At 44.0% G+C, this 24,689-nt stretch overlaps 1 protein-coding gene across 6 annotated transcripts; it reads left to right on the top strand.

The window, feature by feature from the left end:
* On the top strand, positions 1-23,511 carry bicra (BRD4 interacting chromatin remodeling complex associated protein). 6 transcript variants are annotated; one of them, XM_036149397.1, is made up of 16 exons: positions 1-74; positions 3,910-3,955; positions 4,074-4,119; positions 4,600-4,665; positions 4,938-7,034; positions 7,561-7,746; positions 12,447-12,539; positions 12,744-13,079; positions 15,088-15,268; positions 15,362-15,459; positions 17,070-17,204; positions 18,682-18,743; positions 18,837-18,985; positions 19,083-19,177; positions 19,270-19,375; positions 20,774-23,511. In XM_036149397.1, exons 2-16 carry the CDS (start codon positions 3,915-3,917, stop codon positions 22,543-22,545), a joined length of 5,463 nt encoding a protein of 1,820 aa, XP_036005290.1. In that variant the 5' UTR covers positions 1-74; positions 3,910-3,914; the 3' UTR covers positions 22,546-23,511. The 6 variants fall into 6 exon arrangements, with proteins under 6 accessions (XP_036005290.1, XP_012723745.2, XP_012723744.2 ...); XM_012868291.3 differs by having other exon boundaries at positions 12,447-13,079; positions 19,273-19,375; XM_012868290.3 differs by having other exon boundaries at positions 12,447-13,079.
* Positions 23,512-24,689: the final 1,178 nt, after the last annotated feature.

Here is a 24,689-nt window from a genome sequence, read left to right as displayed (position 1 = left end):
ACTCGGGTCCTGTTGAGCAGCCCGTGCGAGGCTGTCCTGGAGACCCCGCGCCGCCTGCACCTCTAACGTCTCGGGTGAGTTTGTTACAATGTAGCAATTTCTGTATTAATCCGAATAACCGTTACAAAGCCGCAATATCTGCCAACTGCGCACAAAACACGAACCGCATAGCTAACGCAATCGAAGCGCCACACTGCCGCACCGCACCGTAAACACGCTCATTTTCCACCGTATTCCCAAGCATACCCCCCTCATCCAAGAGTATTCCAACATTAACTCATATTTTGCTTGCAATTAGCGATAGCTCGCTACGTAGTTGCGCTTACACATCCCGGCACACGGCTCCACTTGGTCCTGACTGAACTGCGGCGCCGCTGTGCACCTTCAGTGCTCAAATTGTGTCACTCGATGGTTTGTTTTGAATGTCAAAGGCTCAAGCTAGCTGTACGTCTCAATATTGTTGATAGCAGGCTAGCTCGCTAGGCTAATGCAACTCAGCAGAGCTGCATGAAAAATGACCAGAAATAGGGGCGAAAACTGGGTTTTAAAATCAAAAGTTTGGTCTCATTGGAGTTTTAAGTCAGATGTGTTGCTGTCAAACGCTCCGCGCGGTGACAAATAGTTAAAGATAGCTTTCAAAGCTGTTTAAAAACACCAGCTAGCATGTTAGCAACCCGTTTGCAATATCTCCATTCATATCCTGCGCACTGGGTTTGCTTTAACCGAGCAATGGCTCCGAGCCGCTGCCTCCCCGGAGCTACAACCGAGCTACCTTCGTAGTATCGAGGACCACCAAGCGTAAAAAATACATCGTGTTTATTTGTTTTGTTTGCCTTGTTGGACGCTATATACACAGTTGTCGCTTGTGATGGAGTCAGAGAGAGAGAGCCCACACTCGGAAACCCTGGCAGGCGGTGCGAAAACCGCGCGTTTTCAGTTTGTTGTCTGCTGTGTGTTTTTCTTTTTTCTTTTTTTTTGGTCTGTTTAGCAAATCTAGTTTCTGTCCGATCTGTGCGTGAGTTCAGCTCAACCCCATCGGTGTTTATTATTACCGAGCCTGCATGTGAAAAGATGACGCGTTGCAAAGTCATCATGAGAATAGTGCAGGCGGCAAACTCTCGTCTTTATTTTTAAGACCTAATTCTTAGCAACAACACGAATTCACTTGTTTTTATAGTAAAATTTTTATATAACTACATATCTCCATTTGTAACATTCCAACACAAGCTACGCATTATGTCTAAAAATAAACAGCAGGCTAGATGATGGGGAGGCAAGTTTATTTGTAAAGCACAAAGTTCTTAACAGACAATAAAATAATAAATTATTGGTCAATAAATGCATAAAAATGCAAGCAATACTTTTTAAAAGAAGAATATTTATTAAAAAAAATTTAAATCCGTGTATGAAGAACTGACAACATAACTATACACAGGGAAGCTAAAATAAACAATGTTTTCCATCTTGTTTGTAACAAGCCATGAGTTTCATGGGGTTGTTTCTTCAGCTGAGGTTTATATAAACTAAGCGTGGCTTTATCTTGCTTTTATTCTGTTTTATTTTGCTATATTTTAATCACGTAAAGCACTTTGTATTGTCTTTGTACTGAATTGTGCTATATAAATAAATTTGCCTTGCCTTGCCTTTATGGTACGGGTCATGTGGACACCGATTAAACAGGTTCCTGGTAATATAAGGGGTCAGGTTGTTCATACGTGACAAGTGATCTATTATTTTACAAACTGAGCCATTGCCGCAGTTTGCGGGATGATTTGATGTGATCTGTTTCCTTGCTTTTAGTCAGAACTGGCATTTTTCCTAATTTCTTTATTTATTTCAAAATTATACTATTCAATGATTTTGTCTCCCTGTGTTATTTTTTTAATAGAAATGCTTTGGTTCTAATAGTGTTTTTTTTTTTTTTTTTTTTTTTTTTTTAAATAATGTTGCAGCCTGTTTTTGTTACTGTCTTTTTGTAGGTACTTTTTGTTGTGAATCTATAATGAAGCAGGTTTCTGGCTCAATAAGTCTTGCTGATCGCTACGTCTAAAGTCTTGCATTTTTTTGGGATAGAAAAGAAAAAAACAACTGGTCTTTCCTGGATTAAATTGGAAGAAATTTTAGCCCATCAACTCAATGACATTACCAACACACTGACTCGTGACGGTCACATACTTGTGGTCATTAAGTAAGATATAAAATAAATGTGTGTGTCATCAGCGTAGATATTGTAAGAGAGTCACGTGGAGATCAAGAGCTGAATGTTGTGGTTAAAATTTTATAAACCTTAAAGAATACCTGGTCTGCAATCTAAAATTTAAAACATACGCAGAGCCAGAAAATCCCTCCCATCCATAGCAGTTTACTGTCTTCACGTCTGATGTAATATTTTTGGGCTGTTATGACTAATGTAAAAGCTCAGCAATATAAATACAAAAAAAAAAAAGGCAAAACTAACTTTTGAAAACATAGGGGGCTGTTTTCTTGGATGTTGTGTTAAATAATTTTAAGGATAGTAAATAAAATATTTATTAGAAATACATAGTTTGAGGCAGGTTAAGGTGTATTTGACCAAAGGAAATAATTCTTCTTTAAAATACAACGATGGTTGTGAGTGGAGGCTGTCTGCCTCCAGAGTTGAGGTACATCCTGGATGGATCTTCAGTCAGGCAGACATATAACCTTTACTTTTCATGCAAATGCTGTCACATGGGCTGGGCGATATATTGATTTTAGTGATTAATTGGAATTTGGAATTTACAAAGATTTCATTTTTGAAAAATCAAGATTTGTTTTTTTCTTTTTGGCCAATGCACTACTTGGGCTTCCATGAAACTTGGCACTTTATCAGTCCAAAAAGGATAAGTTGTATCAGTAATAGGTTGTAATGTTCAATATATGTTGTCAAAATACTCTAATAAAGAGGAAACTTTATTACCTCAAGGCGAAGCACTTTGATTTATTAATTCAGGTTAGATTAAAGTTACACAAGTGAAGTACAGCCTTTTCTCAGATGTATACAAAATCTTGCTCGTTCTATAAAACCACTTGCAGCAAACATTTTGTTATATTTTCATTGTTTATAACGACAGGGCCAGCCATTGTGTTTTTTTTTTTTTAAACATGTTTCACAGCTTGTAATCAGTAGCACTTTGAGTAAATGTCAACTCGCAGACAAGATGATAGAAATAAAAGCAGGTTTTTAAACATATTTTTTGTGATTTATTTTTATAAAATGAAAGGGTGAAAAAAATCGATGAATTGGATTTGGTATAATAAAATCAACGGCTTTATTTCTAAGCCGTATCGCCCTCATTTTAGGTATGTTTACAATCTAGAGTTGACCAAATGGGTCTGTTCTGTATGCTGGCAGGAAAACCTTTATGCCACCCCAGTTTTATTAGTGGAACAGAGGTTACCGCTGTTCAAACTTTTATCTCGTTGCAATAATACTTGCAACGTTTGCATGTGTGGGCTTTCTCTGGGGCGCCCTCATTTTCTTCAGCCGTCCAAAACATGCATGGTTACTGGCCGACGTCGCTCTTAGTTGGAAAAGTCTGTGTCACGTTGCCGGCTGCAAGGCTTTATGGAGTGACATTATTGTAGTTCAGCTCTATAAGACGAAAGAGCGTTGCTCTGTTTACATTAAAATGATGTGACACAAATATATCTCTGTCTTGACTGCTTTAAAAACAATCATTCTTTATCCATGGTGTCAGTATTTAAAAAAAATCAAAAACAACTGTTGTCGTGGATACTGATGGTGTTTTTAATTTGTTTCTAACATTGTTGCCTGTGTATTTTATTTACATCCATTTATACTTTAATGAAGGGCTGAGAAACGTGTCTTGTCATTGAATAAGCGTCTCAGTTGTCCTGTTTTTTAATTTTTTTTATTATCTTCAACAGTTGTCATGGATGATGAAGATGGCAGGTGCCTTCTAGATGTAATTTGGTGAGTTTCTAGCTCAAATGTCACATTTATCTCATCAAAAATAATTTTAGAGAAAAGAGTTTAGATGTGTGTCCTTGCGTCATTGTGAGATTCTGTTTTTTTTTTTTTTTTCCTACAGTGACCCAGAAGCTCTAAATGACTTTCTTCATGGATCTGAGACCCATGTGAGTACAAAGAATAAAAAAAGTGGTTACATAAAAAAAAAAAAAAAAAAAACGGTACATTGTAGATAGAAAACAAAACCTTTTAGTTGATGAACTCGTTTCTATGTTTATTTCTGGTGCCTGAATGACTTAGTTGCAAAGTTACGCTCAGATCGCAAGTTGCTGTCCCCATTTACGTTTTTACGGCTTTCCTTTTTCGTAACGACTGTTCGTTTTCCGGTCGTCTTGCGTTGCTTCTCCACAAAACAAGAAAGGCTAATACTAACGCTTCCCCCCACTCTTGAGTTACTCCCTTTATTTTATTCCTCTGTCGCTTATCTCTTCTCTGGTGCTTTTGGTTATTCTGATCTGTGCTCTCCCCTTCTCCTCACCCTTCTCTATTTTTGATGGTCTGAATGTTTCATCCTGGTGACTTATTTGCCTGTTGCTTTGGGTACCTTGGCTTTCTGTCTGTCTTACCCTTGGTGGACGTGTCTGTAGTTGGACACTGACGACCTTTTGGATGGTACGAGTGACCCCTCCAGCTCGTTCTTCTCTACCACTGGGGTGAGTAAAATCCCCCAAATCTTCTTCCTGCTCTTGTCTGTCTGTCTGTCTGTCTATGTAGCATGCGACTTCCAGTCCCCCCCTTTTTTTCCCCCCCACTAACAGATGTTCACTTAACGAGCTTCAATTAGCTGCAGTCGGATGAGAGCTTTTCGTTGGGTCTCCATGTTAATTCTCGTGCTAAGTTTGGCTACAGTCACGGTGTCATATCTAGGCATGGCTGTTCGCTGATCACCCGGTTTCACTCCTTTCCTCTCCTGCTGTGCTCAAAGGGCCATGTTTCAGAGGTCCAGCCTGCGGTCCAGCTGCCTGCCAGCGAGTCGGCGGGCCTGCCCAGAGTCAGCGTGGACTTGGACTTCCTGGAGGATGACGACATCTTGGGTGGGTCGCCCGGTGGAGAGGGCGGCAGCAATGGCATCGGGTCGAACCACGAGCCGTGCGACATCCTGCAGCAGAGTCTGGCCGAGGCCAACATTACAGAGCAGAGCCTGCAGGAAGCCGGGACTGAGCTGGACCTGGTGTCCTTCGGAATCCCGGGCCTTACCCAAGTGGTCCAAAGCCTGCCTGACGCCGGTCTCTCCGCAGCTGGAGGTGCCGCCGTTGGGGTAGGGATCGGCGTTGGTGGCGCGGCGGCACTCTTCCCCGGGTCGGCCCAGAGCACCGCGGGGAATCCTTCCAACGCCACGACGGACATGCTGGGGTCCGTGCTCGCCCAGCAGAGCCTGCAGCTCCAGTCGCAGGTTATGAACAAGGCCATCAGCGTTCAGCCTTTCATGCAGCAAGTCGGCCTCGGCAATGTGACGCTTCAGCCCATTTCCAGTCTTCAGGCTCTTTCTAACGGGAGTCAGTCGGGACCTTTGGGTATCGGACAGATTCAGGTTGTGGGCCAGCCCACTGTCATGACCATCAACCAGTCGGGGCAGCCAATCCTGGCCAAAGCCATGGGTGGATACCAGCTGCAGCAGTCGGGACCAGAGGTGTCAGCTGCCAGCTCTCAGGCCGGCATCGGCGGCTCGGCGGGTGGACTTCTGATACAAGGTAACAAAGCCACTGTTGGCTCTCCAGCTTTAAACGGACCGTCTGTTTCTGTCAGTAGCACAAACAGCATCAGTGCTGCCACAATGGCCGCTCCCGCTGGGCTGGTGGGCTTCGGAAGCGCCCCCATGAACACGGGAGTGGTGCCTCAGACGCAAACGCAAGGCCAGATCATGCAGAACGTGATCATCCAACGCACACCAACACCCATTCAGCCGAAACCCCCACAGGGGGGAGCCATTCACTCTAAACTCTTCAAACCACAACAACAACAACAGCAACAGCAGCAGCAGCAGCAGCAGCAGACGGCACCCCAGGCCCAGCAGAACGAGACTCATAAGGCTCTTGGGCTGCAGCAAATTCCAGTTTCTGCCGCCCAGAATGTCGCCTTCCTAACAGGAAAGCCAGGCTCCAACGTTGTCTTAAGTACTCAGGCCACGACACAAGGCCCTCAGTTCCAACAGGCACTGTTCAAGCAACAAGCAGCGCAGCCGTCCGGCAAGCCGCTCAGTGTGCATCTGTTAAACCAACAAGGCAGCATCGTTATTCCCTCGCAGACGGTCCTCCAGGGCCAGAACCACCAGTTCCTGCTGCCTCAGCTGCAGGCCGGCGGGCAGATCCTGACCCAACACCCGGGCGGCCACATCATAACGAGCCAGGGTCCCGGCGGGCAGCTCATCGCAAACCAGATCCTGACGGCGAACCAGAACATCAACTTGGGCCAGATGCTGACGTCGCAGGGCCACCCGGGCGCCGCCCACATCCTCTCGGGACACATTCAGCTCCAGCCCGGTCAGATGGGCACGCCGACGCTGTTCCAGATGCCGGTCGCCTCTTTGGCGCAGAGTCAGAATCCCACGCAGACCCCGGCGGCCTCCGGCCACGCCCAGACCGTGATCCAGGGCATGCCCATCCAGAACTCCCTGACCATGGTGAGTCAGGTGGAGGGACTGAGCCCCGCCATCAGCCTTCAGACCGCCCTGCAGGCGCAGCCAGGCGGAGTCGCCAGCGGCGCGGGGGTAGCTACCGTCTCTCAAGGCCAGACCGGGGAAGCTGTCACTGTGCTGGGCAGCGCCACAGAGCAAGCTGCTCATCCCGGCCCTCAACTTCTGCCCCAGTCCTCCATACTGGCCGTGCAGCCGGCGCCGTCGGTGTCCGCCGCTTCCGTGGTGGCGTCCTCCTCTCCGTCCATGTCCGTGTCGACCTCCTCGTCTGTGACAGCCGTGGGGCTGGTCCCCCCTCAGGCTCAGAGCAGTCCAGGGAGGTTGCTGTTCACCAACCAGGGTTCCAGCATGATCCTGAGCCAGGAGTCTCTGCAGATGTTCCTCCAACAGGTCAGTGCTCCAAGCTTTTGTGCATGTTTTTTTTTTTTTTTTGGCGTTGCTTTTTTATGTGTTGTTGTTAACATTGTCTTTTTAAAAAAACAAACAAAAAAAAGTACACTGCAAAAACGGAACTAAAAATAAGCAAAATTGTTCTTAAAATTAGAGTATTTGTCCTTGATTTGAACGGGTACATAAGATGATTTGCCAATGGAATAAGATTTTTGCTCTTAAAATTTGGAACAACTCATCTCCATCATCTTATTTCAAGTGCAGTATGTCTAATTATCTTATTTTAGGGGTCAAAAAATACTCATTCCATAAGCAGATAATCTTATTTACCGGCTCAAATCAAGGACAAATACACTAACTTTAAGAACATTTTACTTATTTTTAGATCAGTTTTTTGCAGTGTAACAAGCACGAGTGTTATCTTGGTTTGATCTCTTTGGTTTACTATGTTACTGCTCATTCTCCCAATCCCCTTCCTCCTTCCTTCCCTCCCTCCCTCATCCTGAAACGGTAATTGTACTATCAGGAGCAGCACCACCAAACAGAGAATGAGTCTACCCCCTCAGTGGGCGTCCCAGCGTCTGTAATCGTCAGCAGCAACAGCATCACCGCTGCGGCCCCCGCTGTCCATGACAGCCACTTAACTGACTCCTGGGTGGGTCAGAGCCACAGCCCTTCCCCTGGCCCCTCCCACACGGCAGCAGTGGTAAAGGTAGAACTGCCCCTTTATGTTGAGCCCCACCCACTTGTTGCTGCTGCTGCTGCCGCCACCATGTTAGGTTTTCCTACCTTTTTCCCCGTCACAGCTCTTTTATCTCTCCTGCTTCCACAGCTCTCACCCAGCGCCGTTCACCTCCTGGATGCACAAATTAGTCCTTTGCTTGCAGCGTCTGTGCCTTTCACACTATGCTTCGTTTTTAGTATAAAAAAAAAAAAGCATGATTGCTCCCGCTGTCCGTTCCTACCGTGTGTCGTTTTATTACCCAGTAGAGATGCGCTGATCCCAGATCCACGGCCAACATCCAGTCCAGCCGCTGATAAAGTGTTCACCCTCTTTGGCTTTTCACCCGTTGCACTCCAGACTGCAATTTAATGCGTTTTATTCTATTTATGTAAGGCAAGGCAAGGCAAATTTATTTATATAGCACAATTCAGTACAAAGACAATGCAAAGTGCTTTACATGATTAAAATATAGCAAAATAAAACAGAATAAAAGCAAGTAGGAATAAAATATAGATAGAAAATAGAACAAAAAAGTGGTGATTCAGTTAACTAGGACAGTTGAAGGCAATTTTAAACAAATGTGTTTTTAATCTTGATTTAAAGGAACTAAGGTTTTCCACATCTTTACAGTTTTCTGGAAGTTTGTTCCAGATAATTGGAGCATAGGAACTAAATGCTGCTTCTCCATGTTTGGTTCTGGTTCTAGGTATGCAGAGTAGGCTGGAGCCAGAAGACCTGAGTGGTCTGGATGGTTGATACACTGATAACAAGTCTGTGATGTATTTAGGTGCTAAGCCATTTAAGGATTTATAGACTAACAGAAGTATTTTAAAGTCTATTCTCTGAGATACAGGGAGCCATGGAAGGACTTTAGAACTGGTGTGATGTGCTCTACTTTCTTAGTATTAGTGAGGACACGGGCAGCAGCGTTCTGGATCAGCTGCAGCTGTCTGATCCACTTTTTAGGCAAACCTGTAAAAACACCGTTGCAGTGATCAATTCGACTAAATATAAACGCATGGATTAGTTTTTCTGTAATGAACCAGCATAAGTCGGTGAACTGAAAATGAGGATATATATGAAAAAAGTGTAAAGAAAAAAATCCATTTCCTTTGCTCTGAAGCCCCTAAAAAGTTCTGGTTCAACAATCCATCCATTTTCTAACACGTCTATCCCTTGTGGGGTCGTGAGGGGTGCTGGTGCTTACTGGTTCCACCAATTACCTTCAAAATTCACATAATTGGGGAAATGAAGTCTACCCGTGCACAATCGTAAGTCTCACATGATCTGTCGGGGATGTTATGGAGCAGAACCGGCGTCAGTCGGCCTGTGATTTGAGACTGGGACGCAGAGTCACTTTGCTGCAGGAGAACGACCAGAAGCAGACCGCTAGAGCAACACCCAAGTGCCTTAAAGGGAAACCTATAAATGCGTTAGGATGGCCTAGTCAAAGTCCAGAACTAAATCCAACTGAGAATCTACAGTTAGACTAGAACAGGTGCCCGCAACCTTTACAGTCTAAAGAGCTAGTTTGCCTGCAGTTCACTTGAATTAAACTTGTTCAGAGCCCCAAATGTTGCCTGGCCTTTTGAAAAAAGACAAGTTATTATTTGTGATAAAGATCTACTGTAGTAAATATGTTGTCGTCGTTAAAGAAACGCCCTTTTATGTCTATTTTGAGGTTTAAAAAAAGAAAGAGGATGGACGGGATGTTGATATTTGTGGATAATAATGTAAAAAAAAATCATAGTTTGCAACATAGTGAAAAAATATTGATTTTGCACTTTTAGCATCATTCTGTTGTCAAAATTAAAAGCAAATATTCCAAAAAAAACTGCTAAAACCTGTATTTATTATCATTATTACATTTAAATACCATAATAAAAATATAATTTGTAGCCAAAGTTATTAAGAGCTACTGTGGAAGGTCCAAAGAGCCCCAGGTTGCAGACCCCTGGGTTAGAAGATCGCTGTTCACAAGTGAAAACCATCCAACATGAAGGCGCTCGCCGCTGATGCCGTTTAGCCCTGAGGAATGTATCGACATCCCAGAGGCCAGATGTGGCGAGCTCTTCCAGGCTGATCCAGAGACACCTGCAGCTGTAATCGTTGCTAAAGTACTGACTTTAGAGCGTGTCAACAGTGATGCATGATTACATTTTCTGTTATTTGATCCTATTTTTTTTTTTACCTTTGCAATCTTTAAAGTTGTCGGCAGGTTCTCTAAATTAAATGCTGTAAACTCTCAAATAGTCCAAATTTAATTCCAGGTTGTGAGGCAACTAAACATGTAAAATGCCAAGGGCTGTGAGTACTTTATATAAGCAGATATAAGAGCAGCCTTGAAAATCCTAATTATCTGCCATGAGCGGCCATTAGTTATCCATATTAATTATTTATATTAGGAGCAGAGGCTACCCTGGACTGAGACAGCAGTCAACATGTCCACAGTTGTTTCTTTCTGACCCTAAGCGGCTTAAATGTCTGTCAGGAAAGCGTAATGAGTGCTCCAATTTTACAAAAAAATTAACAACAGATTGACCAAATAAACTTAGTTTTCGTGTCTCAACAAATCAGGTGCCTTTCTTTACACACAAGCATAAACAAAACAAGGTAAAACAGAAGCCGTCTGCCCTCAGTGGGATGCCTGAATCTAACCCTATAAAAGGTTTTTTTCAGGTTTTATTACTCTAAAATAAAAATGCTAAACAAAAAGTAATTTATATCATTCATAAGTATTTATATATTTTTTTGTCATGTGAGGCCATATTTGGGATGGACTACACTGAAATGTAAACTTCCCCTCTGGGGGACAAATGAAGCACCCAATTCAATTCAGTGAGTAAACCTTTGCAGTTCAATTAAAAATAACCACGCATATCGGGAGTTTTAAAAATTTTTTTTTATGAAAGCTAAAAAAATATGCCTCTCCGAAGTAACAAAGCAGTTTATATGGAAGCAAAGAACCGATCCTTTTAGTCTTCTAGTCAAACTTCACATTTGATCAGTGTTTTTCGGCCCTCTATAATATTTTCTTCTTCCTAACTCACTAATTTTTATTTCTTTGCTCTAACACGGGGTCGTTTGGGATTTAGAAAGTTACTTTAAAGTATTAACAACACTTTGCCTTTAAAAAAAAAAAACACGCTCAGCTTTATTATTAATTTAATCCAGCTACCAAAGGTCTTCAGTGCATGTGCATGCCATCTCTGCTGGAGGTCTTTTGCATAGAGCGATCTTTGCTAAGGCGCTATGCTAACGTTAGCTGTTTTGATATGACTCCTTGATCGTTGGGCTCACAAAATTATTTCCTCGTGGTTCCAGTTACAGAATGACTTCTTTCATAATTACTTAGGTTTTAAACATCATAATTGTTCGGAATGAGTGATATAGCAGGATGAGCATATAGCAGGATGCTCTGCTGTGCTCTGGTTTATCCCACAACACCGTCGCTTGAGTCTCCCAGTGAGGGTGCCCTAGAAAGATAAGGCATCGGCTGTCTAGACTGTCTTGGCATTTTAGTCTGGATCCAAACGATTCCAGCCTTTTTCAGAATCGCTTCCCTAGAGGATGCAGATCGTAACGCTGGGATTTCAGCAGGCTGCCATCATTCTCCGTGATAGACAGAGGATGAAACGGAGCAAGTTTGCTGTGCTCTCTCTGGTCTTCCTGTTATCTGCTACAAGTCTGGCTCTCTTTAGTTCTCGCAGCTTAAAAAGAACCACAGACATGTTTCCCTGTGTCAAAGAAGTCTACTTTTAAAATACCTTCTAACAGCTCTGTCGTTCAAAATGCGCCATTTTTAAATCTAGCCTTCTTCGTTCAATAACAGCATCCTCCCCAAACAGTGATGTTAGGGATGGTGTGTTTGTAGGCCGGTCTCTCTGCGTCCCTCTATCACTTTATGAATTAATGTAAAGATTTTGGCCGACAGTCAAGACTCCCTTTTATTCTATTATTAATAGTCCTAACATTTTGATATGTGCATTTTGCAACTACATGCAGGTATGCTTATTCTAAAAATATTGACATTTTCCTAGAGCAGCTTTTTCACCTCTAATTGCTTTGCAAGACCTAACCGCCTCACTAGCTCGCTCTCTGTCCTGCACGTGTCATTTAGTCTCGTTGCACTGTCGCTACTGTTTTAAATCCCCAGTTTGACCAGTGGAGTCTCCCACAGCGAAACGATTCGGACCGCCCGCCCCCGTCCTCTCCGTCCGCAGATCACCCTCTGATTCACCGTCACCGTCCCACAGATCTCGCTTCTGTCCTGTTTGGTCCACTGAGCCGCCATTCCTCCCACTTTGCGTTTACGCAGGAGCATAAAGAGGAATCCGTGTCCTTTTAACTGTTGTGCCGCAGCGGCTTGTAGATACTGAAGGCTAACAGTCCGCTTTTGTGTTGTTTGTTCTTGTTTGACTTAAGTATGCGTGCCCAGGGGTTGGGCGACCATCTTTATTCTTACAGACAATTAATTGAATTTGGATTTAAGGTATTATTTCACCCTTGAACGAAATTTCACACCAGTTTGGGATTGAAATGCTGTCGCCCAGCCCTGACGTTGGATCCTGTTGTTCATGTCTTTGTATTTTCCTTCGTGTTTTTAAATGCTGATTTTGTTTTTTGTTGCTAAGATGTTGCCCGTCTTCCTGACTCTTACTGGTGTATAAACTGTGATTCCTCTTCAGGTACCCTCAGGTGGACCTCAGCAGGCTCTGAAGATCCAGGGCATGTCCTCGTCCCCGGCCCTGACCTCTCACGCCACAACGCCTCCGGTGGCAGTAAGTCCGCAGCCTTCCCAGTCCCCCCTGACTCTGAGCCAGCAGATCCAGTCCCCCCACCATCAACAGCCCCAGCAGTCGCGCCCCTCCTCTCAGCCTCAGCCCCAGTCTCAAACTCCCTCGCGCTCGTGCACGCCGTCGTCTCACACCAAGCTCTTTATCGTCCACAACCAAGTCACAGAATCTCCCAAACCTGCTCCACAGGGTCCCGTGCAGCAAACTCCACCCCAGCAGGTGCACATTCAAGTTCAGCATCAGCCTCTGCCTCGACCGGCCTCGCAGCCCGCTCCCTATCAGCAAGAGATGCCTCCGATGTCGCAATCCCCCAAGCCTCCCCCTGCAGCGCCCGCACAGCACCAGTTTGCCGCACCTCCCGTTAGCGCCTGTGGCACGGCTGTGGTGAAAACCCAGGTTCCCATCCAGGGCCTCACAGCGGGGCAGCAGCATCACCTGCAAGTAGTAGGAGCACAAATTCAGACTCTGTCATCCATCACTCAGCCGTCACCTCAGCATAAACAGCTGCTGGAGAAGCTGCAGCAGGTACTGACTACTGCATGTTGATTTTATCTCATTCGATTATTTTATTACCCTATGATTTTGCTTTATTGGGTTCAACAGCAACGCCGTTTCCTCCTTAAATTTTTTAATTAGGTGAAAAATTAATTATTCTATCTACCTGCCCCACCCACACAAACATGAAAAATTATGTGGGTCTTTTATTGCAAATGACCAAAAAGGATCTGACCTGTTTTAATTTTTTTCTTCCAGTGCAGGTTGTACTGATGCAAAATTAAATAGTTCCAATCTGTTTGGTTCGGTTTAATGTTGTGTTTGCAAAGCATCTCATTGGCAAAGCTAAGTTGCATTTTTACTGAAATGTTTAAAAAAAAAAAACGAACCCTTGCAAAAGCGTGACTATGCTTTTTTTTGTTGGTATTTTATTGGGCATTTTATGCAATAGACACACAAAATTGTGCAGAAGTGTAAGAATTGGGAAGTGCAACATGGATTTGAATTTAACCTAGGACAATATAGGAAAAAAAAGCAAATTGATAAACTAAAAATCATGTTGATCGATAACTATAAAAGAATTCAAAACATATATTTTAAGTGCAGCTCTGGCCATTTTATGTTATTGCTTGACGACCTATTTTTAGATAAACGCACAAACACTGAATTCAAACTCCAACCTTTTATTGAACCAACTTTTTACAAAAACTGCAAGTTTAAAAAAAATAATAAAAAAATCACATGTGATCTTTAAATCTGTTCAAGGAGGCGGGGCATTCCTGGATCTGCGTTTATAATTGGTTGATAGGTTGAATGACCAGTTTTAACCTAAATGATAGGCTAGAATGCAAAACAAAGGAAAACTGTCTTTTTTTCACATTACACATCTATTCAGCGATATATATTGTTTTTCAATCATCCCCTCCATCGAGCAAATACTTTTTAAAAAACCTATTTCCCTACGGCTTGGCCTCTCACTTCCAGAGGATGAAATTTCTGCCCGTTCTTTCGCTCAAGCTCAGTCAGATTGGATGAAGTGTGTCTGTGAAGCTCAAATGTCAAGTCTCCTTACTGATTCCATGTTGGATTTAGGTCGTAAACTTTAACAGGACCATCCTAACGCATGAATATGCTTTGATCTATACACTTTCATCTCCGGTTGGATGTTTAGGGTTGCTGTCCTGCTGGAGGGCGAACCTCTGCCCTAATCTGAAGTATTTTCAAACCTCCAGCAGCTTTTTCTTTTAGGAGCGCCCCGTATTTAGCTCCATTTATGGTATCCTCTCTGATCGGCTGCCCTGCCCCCTGCTATCAGAAAGCATAATCACAGCATGATTCTCTCACCAGCTCGTTTCACCATGGAGATGGTGTGTTCAGGTTGATATGCAGTGTTAATCTGCTGCCACAACGAGCATTTTGCATATTAATCCCTCATTTAGACGATAAATGACTTCAAAAAGAACGTGAGTGCACAACATTTTATTTAGGGGTATCAGAGTAAAGCTGGACAAATGCAAATAGATATCACCCTGTTCAAGGTTTTACTGTAAGTTAAAATTTGGAGGCGATCTGTTGCATAAAATCCCAACAGAATGCACCGAAGTTTGTAGTTGTAACATGAAATAATGTAAACAAGTATGGGAGTAAGATTACTGTTTTAGGGTGCTGTAAATATTCAGAATTAAGAGTGAAGGTACGCTTAAAACTAAAGGATTAACATTCCTTTGAAAACTATTAGAAATCATCTCATCCAAGAGCTCTGAACGTTTCTGTTGTTTTGATTTATATCTTGGGCTCCAGATGAAGTTTCTTTCTAATATCAGAGTGAAAAAGCATCAAATGTTCAATTTAAAAAACATTGGATTATGAGAAGGTGTCGAAAGGGTTATTTTGGGGGGGTGGGGGGTGGGATTATTTACAGCCTGGCTTCTTGGAGGAAAACTACATGATAAAATCTACAACTGTTGCACCATTTTGTACAAAACCTGCAACCTGTCGTGTGTTTTTTTTTTTTTTTTTTTCGTTTCTTCGTTTCCAGGCCCAGCATAGCCTCATGCTACAGGCGAAGCCTCAACCTCAAGCCACGAGTCAGTTCAATTCACAGCAAGACGTGCCTGTTGACAAAGTGGTGATCGCATCATCAGCGAGCTCTGAAGCACCTGCCCAGCTTCCCACGATGCTGCAGGCGACCTCGGTGCTCGTCAAAACCACCGCCACAGGTAGATCATTTCAAACTGATGCAAGCTGGAGGACCACAATGACATTTTTTAATTATGTTTTTTCTCTCTCTCTCTCTCTCTTTTTCTTTACAGGATCAAGTGACTTACCGGTATTCTCAGGAGCCCAAGGGCAAACTGGAGCAATGGTTAATCAGACTGTCACTCCTGTCAGCCTTACCCAGCCTGTACAGGTGTGTGTTGTCTTGTTGTGAAGTGTTTCTGCAGTCCCTCCAGGAAGATGCAACGTTTCGATCGCAGCTATCAACACAAATTCACTCATCAGTCGCAGTTTTTAAGCAAACCAGCAGTTTTTGCTACTTTTCCGCAAATCTGACCCACATCTTCTCACATTTCCACTATTGACGTGTTTTCCGGGGCCTCCAGGGGAATTTCATTGATTAAAATGTCCGGGTTTTAAATTGACTGGTGGGATGTATGAAAAAAACAAAACAACAGCTTTTCTTTTATTTGACTAGTGGGTGGTTCGGAGCGAAGTGTGTGGCAGGGCGGGTGGGGATAGCGGGAACGCAACAGGTTGCCCTCCAGCATTGCAGCTGATGTTTACAAAGCGCAAGTGAAGCTTTAAAGGAACGATAAGTAATAATGACACCTAGTGGTTAAAATCGGAACAACACATGCATAATGCCTCTTACGGACACCTGCCATTTACTCAACCATTCGTTCTTGCACAGATTTTTTTTTTTTTTACTTCCACAGGATACATGATATTCTGTTTCTGGTCTGCTTCTCTTACTGGCTTCCATGTTTGCAGTCTGCTGCTATTTTGCCAAAATAAAATACCAAATGCTACGCTCTGTTTTGGGGAACCTCAGGGACTCTCATACGATTGGCTCAGGAACCAGGAAGTAAGCACGATCTACACCAAAGTAGTTCTGGACCGTACCAGTAGGTTTGAAACGTGACTGAAGGCTGGTTTCACACGGCAGGATTTTTAAAATGGTTCAGACGATTTTCAAAGCCTGAGAGACGCCACACATAACGATAAAAAAATCTTAGATATACCAGGTTTGCCTGTGCAGTGTGTGGCGTCCGGTCAGACGGCGACCTCAACACACCACACACAAACAGATTTCACTCAGGATCCTTCAGATATCAGACGGGAAATCTATTTTGTGAAACCTCTCAAGATCAAACGTGAGTTCAGGGTGAATAAATATGGACGACAGGGATAAACAGTGCCGATGGTTTGTGGGCTGATTTTAACAGGAAAAAAAAACATAACAAAAAGAAAAGCTGTTGGTTAAATGAGTGGAGTTTAACCAACGGCTGCCCTAATATAAGGAGGTGGAGTTTTCTCACCGCGCTTTCTGACTGGCTACACGTCACGTAAATATCAACTTATTGTTCCTTTAAGAATGAACCACAAAATAAATCTACTTCACACAATCCTAGTTGCAACAAATAGGAGGTGGAGTGGTGGGAGAGACCCTCCTGGCCCTCACTGTCCTCCACCCACCCAACTTGACCAAAACCCTGACCCATCATCTCCTTCCCTAAATAAAAGTTACTTTTTTATACACACAATCCCGCAACTAAAACGTTTTTAGGGTGCCATTTCAAGTAGGAACTTTAATTTAAACTTTTTTGTAACACCATGTCATGGCAAAAAAATAAAGCTTAAAAAATTTGCATCTTTTTGAAATAGCTGCCGCAAAATCTGTCATTTTAGGCTGCAGAAATCACAAAAAAAACACATTGCAACCTCCTTGAGGGACTGATTATATATTTTTTTAAGTGTTTGAAGGGGGCATCTATTTATTTATTGCAAATGTTGGAGCAGGTCCAGCCAAAGCCAGGAGTGATCAGCTCAGTGGGAGGGATGACTCTAGGGAAAGGTGCGATGAAGATCCAGGTGTTGGGACCTACTCTCAGTCAGATGCCTGTTCCGCAGCCCCAGGCTCCTGTTCAAACTCAGGTGAAAGCAATGTTCCTTCGCAGCATCGAAAAGTAGGGAACCGGAGCATTTTCCAGGTCTAGATATCTATGGAAAAAGTTAAGCCGGGCGTACACTGTACGATATTTTTGATCGTTTTACTCATGTACAGCTCAAACTGTACGGGTTTAAAGTTTAACAGCTCTCCATCTCTGTTCTTACACTGTACGACGCTCTGATGCGACCTGACTGCTCACACTGTACGTCTAAAACGTCGGACTCAGCGCCGTAGAGAGATGCCGCTTGTCGGACTCGTCTATCCTGAAGCCAAATGTAAACAGTAGAAGAAGAAAAAAAAACGGAAGTGTCGATGCTCTCTGTTAAATACGAGGCTCAAAAGAACAAAACGTGCCGCCTTGGCAATTCTACGAGTTTCTCCTCCGTAGTTTGACTCCATGTCACACGTACCGCCGCCATGATTCTCTCCACTCCTATGTTTTCATCTGAGAAGAAGAAGAAGAATTCCCTTGTTTGCACGTGCTCAGTACGCGAGGTTGGGGGAAATCGGCTCATAGCTCTGCTTCACCAGCAGGAGGCGCTCACCATCTCCTCAGGAGGGCCGACTGAATTTCAGACATGTTTGATTTTCATCCAACCGTCCGATCCCTGACCGTGAAGTGGTGAGAGGCTAATCGCCCCTCGTTACCCCCTGTATACGACACGATGCAGCTGAAACTCGGCCCGATCCAAAATACTCCCGTAAATCGTACAGAGTACGCCCGGCTTAAAAGGAGTGAGGAGAAATATCTGAATGAACCGCCTATCCCATTCAGTCTCTCCATCATTTCTGTCATTTTTATTAATTTCCTTTTAGTTTATCTCACTGGTTACCTGTCCATCTTTTCTCCATTCGGTTGACCATTTGGCCATCCGTCTTTCTATCCACCTTTTAATCCGTCTCTGTTCCTCTGCACATCTGTTCACCCACTCATCCGTCCGTCCGTCTATCCATCCTTTCCTTAGTCCATTCGATTGTCTAGCCATCCACCTGGCCGTTAGTTTTTGCATCCATCTTTCCGCCAATCTGTGCTTCTACCCACCTCTGTCCATCCGTTTGTTTCTCCATCCTTCCACCTGTCCGTTGCTTTTCCAGCTGGCTGTCCATTTGTCTATCCTGACATCCATCATTCTATCTTTCTCTCAGTTTGTCTTTCCTTCCTTTGGTCCATTTCTCTACCTCAGTCAGATTTTCTTTATTTTTTTATTTGAGAGGTGCTATTTTTAAAGCTAAACTCTAGAAATATGAATATAAACTCTAGAAATATCCGTAGTAAATCCACAGTAAACATTCATATTTATAATTTAAGGACTGGCTGATGAGGAATGATAACTTTAAAAAATGTATTTAGGGAATTGAACCTTTAAAAAGGCTTATGGGTTGTATTGTATTTTTGTTGTCTGATATTTATCCTTCAAAATGAGGTTTTTAATTTTTAATTGTTCCCCTGGTGCCTTTCAGCTCGCCACGCAGACGCCGACAGTAAAAATGCCTTTAAGCACTGAGCCCAGTAAGGAAGCCAGGTATGTGCTGCTGTTGCTTTCAAGCCTCGCTTTAACCGTCTTGTTTTGGGAACGTTGTTGAATCGTTTTATGTCTACGCTCACCTCACCGCAGGATGCTGGAGCAGCTAAGAAAACACCAGGGTTCAGTGCTTCACCCCAACTACAGTGCTCCTTTCCACTCGTTTGAGGACACTCTGCACAGACTGCTGCCTTACCATCTCTACCAGGGAACTGCCAACTCCTCTCAAGATTATCAAAGAGGTAAAAAAAACAAAAAAAAAACGAAACACCACCCTGGACGTACCCCTTATTTCAGCTTTCAGTGTCCTCACAAGCGTTTTGGTTCTCTTTGGCGCAGTGGATGATGAATTTGAGAAGGTCTCTTGCCAGCTGCTGAAACGGACCCAGGCCATGCTGGATAAATATCGTCACCTGCTCTTCACCGAGTCGAAAGTAAGTTTATAACCCAACGTCCTCCATGTGCGAGTCCCTTCTTTTGCTTTGAGTTGATTTTGAACCGGCTGTTTTCGGCCTTTGAACCTGAGCAGAGACTGGGCCCCTCGGCAGAGATGGTGATGATCGACCGGATGTTCATACAGGAGGAGAAGGTCGCTTTGAATCAGGACCGGATTTTGGCCAAGGAGAGACCAGGTTTGTGGCCACTCATGCTTTCCCTGCAAAAAGAGAACCAAAAGTAAGCAAAATCCTCTTGAAATTAGTTTATTTGTCCTTGATTTGAGCTGCAAGTTTAAACGATCGGCCAATGGAATACGATTTTTGCACTTTAAATAAGAACAACTCATCTCCATCATCTTATTTTGAGTGCATTATATCTAATTATCTTATTTCAGGGGTCAAAATACTCATTACATTGGCAGATGATCTTATTTACCTGCTCAAATTAAGGACAAATATACTAATTTCAAGAAAGATGTACTTACTTTTAGTTTCCCTTTTTGCAGTGCTCCTGGTTTTCAACATACAAACTTACTTATATCTACATTATCTTTTATTTTTTATAATTTTTTTGTCTAAATTTTGGAGCTTGCTGTGTTTCACTGGCATTTTGTTCTTCATGTATCTTTAATCTAGTTATGGTGAGAGCTGTTGTAGGGGTTTCAGCTCGTTTTGTTTACATTTCTTGCTTATTTGGATTTGCTGTTTTGTCTGCTGAGCTGCAGGTCACTTTGGCCCCTGGCCGTTCTGTACCCACGCCATGTCATTGCGTCTCTTCCCTCTGTTATTTCATCTGCTTAAACTGTTGTGAATCAGTTTTTTTTCTTTGTAAAATATGAACATAAATTGTTCAAAAATATCATGTAATTTTATTTAATTGTACGTTTTCTTTCAGAAACTTTCCTTTTTAACGTCTCTTTGTGATTTAATTTGGTTCTCATGAAAGATCAAGCTGTCATCATATCAAACCACATTAACTTTACGTTATCTCCTGGTTGTGAAAAGTGAATCATAAGTAGAATTACTGAATATTTAATTCATTAGGTATCAAAGTAGGTACAAAATGTCCCGCTGGGTGATCAAAGTGAGACATGGCCGGTAGGAAGGCGTCTCTATAAACGGGAAGAACTTGTCTACAAATTGGCAAAGGGGGCAAAATATGTTTGACAGTGATGTAAGTCTTTTTATTTGATGCAAGTCTTTTTATTTGATGTAAATCGTTTTATTTAATGCAAGTCTTTTTATTTGATGCAAGTCTTTTTATTAATGTAAGTCTTTTTATTTGATGCAAGTCTTTTTATTAATGTAAGTCTTTTTATTTAATGTAAGTCTTTTTATTTGATGCAAGTCCTTTTATTTTTTGCAAGTCTTTTTATAAGATGTAAGTCTTTTTATTTGATGTACGTCTTTTTATTTGATGCAAGTCTTTTTATTAATGTAAGTCTTTTTATTTGATGCAAGTCTTTTTATTAATGTAAGTCTTTTTATTTAATGTAAGTCTTTTTATTTGATGCAAGTCCTTTTATTTTTTGCAAGTCTTTTTATAAGATGTAAGTCTTTTTATTTGATGTACGTCTTTTTATTCACTTGCAGAGGAGTTTGCAGCCACTGTGCGGATGTTGGAGAGTGGCGTTTCATCCCAGCAGAGCTCTGCAGCCCCTGAGCTCCCGTCAGCGAGTCCGGCTTCATCCACGGCCGCTCCTGCTCCTCCTCTACCTCCTGCTCCTGCTCCTCTTCTACCTCCTGCTCCTGCTCCTCTTCTCAAGATCGCACCCATCCCCCCTGCTGCTGCTGCTGCTGCAGCCGCTCCTCCTCCAATTCCAGCTCCTGCTCCAGTGTCCGCTCCGTCTCCTACGCCGCCTCCTCCCCCTCCTTCCCATTCACCTTTCCCTCCTACCAAACTGGTGATAAAGCACGGAGGAGGCGGAGCGTCTGTGTCCTGGTCCACCAGCTGTCCTCCGGCGCCGGCGGCCGAGCCCGTCGCCCAGAGCTCCGCCGTCGGCCGCGCTCCGGCAGCGTCGTCCTCGTTCGGCTCAAACTCCCAGGAAGGCGGCGGCGACGACGACGACGCTCTCCCGCAGCGAACCAGCAAACCGCCCATCAAGACCTACGAGGCTCGCAGCAGGATCGGCCTGAAGCTGAAGATCAAGCAGGATCAGACGGGTTTCAGCAAGGTGGTGCACAACACCGCGCTGGACCCCGTGCACACGCCCCAGCCTCGGCTGAGCAGCCGCTCCACCCCCGAGCCGCAGCCTCAGCCGGAAGCCGCCGCGCCGCACTCAAAGTCCCACCGTTTACCCACGCCGCCCAGCACCGTCATCAGAACTCAGTCCCCGACATGCACAGCTACCGGCTTCTCGGCCTCTGCCACAACCACTCAGAGCAACCCTTCGCTGAGAGGAAATGTCCCGCCGTCATGTTCCTCCTCTTCCTCCTCCTCCTCCTCCTCCTCGCTGACGCAGATGAACGGCACGTTGGACCACCGCGCCAACAAACACAACCCCGCCCCCTCACAGACCACCTGCCGCCTGCCCCTCAGAAAAACCTACAGAGAGAACATCAGCCCCCGGGTGAGGCCGGGTGTCCCGGGAGGCTTAGACGAAGGTTTCTCCTGCCCCAGAGCCACGCCGTCGCCCCCCAGGCACGAGGCCTCCACCCCCCCCTCGGAACGGACAGTCATAGCGAGTGTGAGGGTGGAGAAACGAGACAGGGAGGCCTTACAGACGGATTCGGGTCACGAGAGCGGGCATCTGGGGAACGCGGTGCCGGGGCTGGACAAAATGGACGAGGTGTTTAACCGAGGGGTCAAAGCCACGCAGCACCACCACCTCTCCCTCCTCCTGGACCGCGAGGGGGCGAAGGAGAGGGAGGGGGAGCGCACGGACCAAGAGACCGATGTAAGTAAGTACAAAAGGTTCAGCGGCAAAAACAAACACAGGACTGGCGGGACGTTCAGAATGGACCAGCATGCGCCCGGACCTCCGTCTCCGGAGTCCTCCTTCACGCGGGACTCTCTGCTCCCTGCCAAGCGCTGCAAGTCAGACTCGCCGGACATGGACAACGCCAGCTTCTCCAGCGGCAGCCCGCCGGACGACTCGCTGAACGAGCACCTGCAGTGCGCCATCGACAGCATCCTGAACCTGCAGCAGGAGCCCGCCGTCCGGGGCCACCACATCAAGGGAGGCGGCGGCGGCGGCGGCGGGAGGACCCACCAACACCAAAGTCAGCGCCCCGGAGACTCCTCGCACAGACCCGCGGTCCCGGCTCCCCCGTCCGCCTCTTCGTCCTCCTCGTTGGCGCCGCACCCTCAGGTCGGTGGGCGGGGCCACAATGGCAGCCTGGTCCCCCAGACTCAGAGCAGATAACAGCCCCTCAATCCCAGGCTGGACGGTGCAACAAGAGGGAGTAGTACAGCTACTCCCCCACGCTGTGTTGGCTTTGTTTGTCCATTTGAATTGTCCAAACATTTCTCCACCTTTTCACAGCCTCAGCTCAGCTCAGCTCAGCCGCCCCCCCGATGGATTAAATGTGGTTAAAAGTAAAACAGTGAACTTGCAGACCTGACCATGCCTGCTCTTTTATGCGTTCTTTTAATCCTCTTTTCCTCCTCTTTGTGTTTACATTCCTTTTTAACGCGTCCCCGGGAGCCGAGTCGGTCCGCAAGTGGTCAAAAAACGGTGCCCCCTTTCGCCAGTAGTTATGCTTTAACGTGTTCCCGGCACCTTGCACACCCGACTCCTGTCACAGATGCAAACAGCACATTTTAACTGGAGCGCTCAGTTACTTTGGCTGCTTTTGCTGGCAGTACAGATCAGGTCAGGCCCATTTACCCACATATAAATGAGGAAAATGATTTGAAAAAACATGTTTTCATTGTCGGGTCGCTCTCTAATGCTGTAATACCAAGATGTCAGAATGTAAGTGACTTTTTTTTCCCCACCACTTAATGTCAAATTTTACCAGGTTTCTGTTGGGTCTTGTTGCTCATGAGGGCAAATTATACGTTTCAGTCAACAGGGGGCAGATCGGTTTTAACTGACTTTTCTCATTCTTTCAGCTTTCTCTCTCAGCTCTGTTTTTTTTTTTTATTCTTTTTTTTTTTTTAAGGCCTGGTGGACAATTCAAAAACAAACACAGCACAAGCATTGAAATGGAATAAAAAAAAAAAAAAAAAGGAACAATAATAGTGTACAAAAAGACCGGAAGAGAATTTGAAGTATAGTATTACAGATTAATTTTTGTATTGTATTTATTGTGTATAATGACACTTTTTAAAAAGAAATGTACATTTAGTAAAACTGTAAATTAAACCTCGCTTCTTTTATGAATCACTTTGTGTTCCTGGTGATCTGTGGAGCCGTGCAGACCAGGTGGCTGCTACCTGTGGCCGAGCAGGGTTTTACATAAAGTGGCAATTAGGAAAGGCTAGTTTTAGCTACTGTTAAGTGCATTTTTGATTTTAACCTTATGCAGTTGTTTATTTAAAAAAATGAGATTGTACAATGTGATTGTAAACCCAAAAGGTGAAATATAATTCATTTGGTCTGTTCGGTTTTATCACAATTTTAAGATTTTGATGAAAAAAAAACTAAAACATAATAAATCGGTGCTACGAACAAGTGTTTAGCCACTTACAGATTTATTATGTTTTAGGTTTTTTTTGTCACACTTAAATATTTTAGACCCCCGAGAAAATTTTATATCAAAAACAGCCAGAGTAAATATAACAGTCTACAAATGTCTTTATTTTATTTATAAAGGAAAAGGAAGCTGTTCAAACTATAGATTGACCGATTCAGGTTTTTAAGGCCGATTCTGATACCGATTATTTTGACATCGGTCTAGCCGATAACCGATTTGTGCTGCCGATTTATTTATTTATTTTGGGGCTTACTTCTGGGGCCGATGTTGCTTTTTCTTCCTCCATTTACATGATAAAAATGACACAATGATAACAAATGTTACACAAGTCTCAATATTTGTGTATAAACTAGCTAATATTAATAATCAGCTTTCGCATTAACTTGAACGTTACACTGAAAAAAAACAGCATCTTATGGCGGCACTTTGCTCGCACTTAATGAACGTGTCACAGCGAGAAAAGAGCGTCAGTGGAAAGAAGGAGGAAAATAAACACTGACCACCGTTGCAGTGTATGGACATTATTTTATGTAAAGTTAGATGCTGTACACGTAGTGATTGGTAATTGTCTCCATCTGGATACATGATTCTCCATGGGAACAAACACACACAGCGGTGATAGCTGCTAGCTGGAGATCAGACGTGGGTTTTTAGATAATGGATCGGCGATGCCAATACAGGAAAAAAAACGCAAATATCATCTTAAAATATCAGCCGGTCGACCTCTAGTTCAAAGCAACTTAGGCCTTTCTGACCGAGTGACTTCTTCCTAAAATGAATAAGTTCCTATTTTGGCAGCAACGACTGGTAATAGATCTTTTACATCACTATGGAGGAATATTGATGTGTTCTAGGCAGAACTGGTTTG

This window comes from Fundulus heteroclitus, chromosome 18 (genome assembly GCF_011125445.2).
Source record: "Fundulus heteroclitus isolate FHET01 chromosome 18, MU-UCD_Fhet_4.1, whole genome shotgun sequence".
Taxonomy (NCBI): domain Eukaryota; kingdom Metazoa; phylum Chordata; class Actinopteri; order Cyprinodontiformes; family Fundulidae; genus Fundulus; species Fundulus heteroclitus.
This window is presented reverse-complemented; position numbering and strand designations above follow the sequence as displayed.

Coding starts and splice junctions, on each gene's coding strand:
- bicra (XM_012868290.3), top strand. CDS start 3,915: ATGGATGATGAAGATGGCAGGTGCCTTCTAGATGTAATTTG. Junction 4,120..4,599: donor TTCATGGATCTGAGACCCAT/GTGAGTACAAAG, acceptor ACGTGTCTGTAG/TTGGACACTGACGACCTTTT. Junction 17,205..18,681: donor AGGCTCCTGTTCAAACTCAG/GTGAAAGCAATG, acceptor GGTGCCTTTCAG/CTCGCCACGCAGACGCCGAC.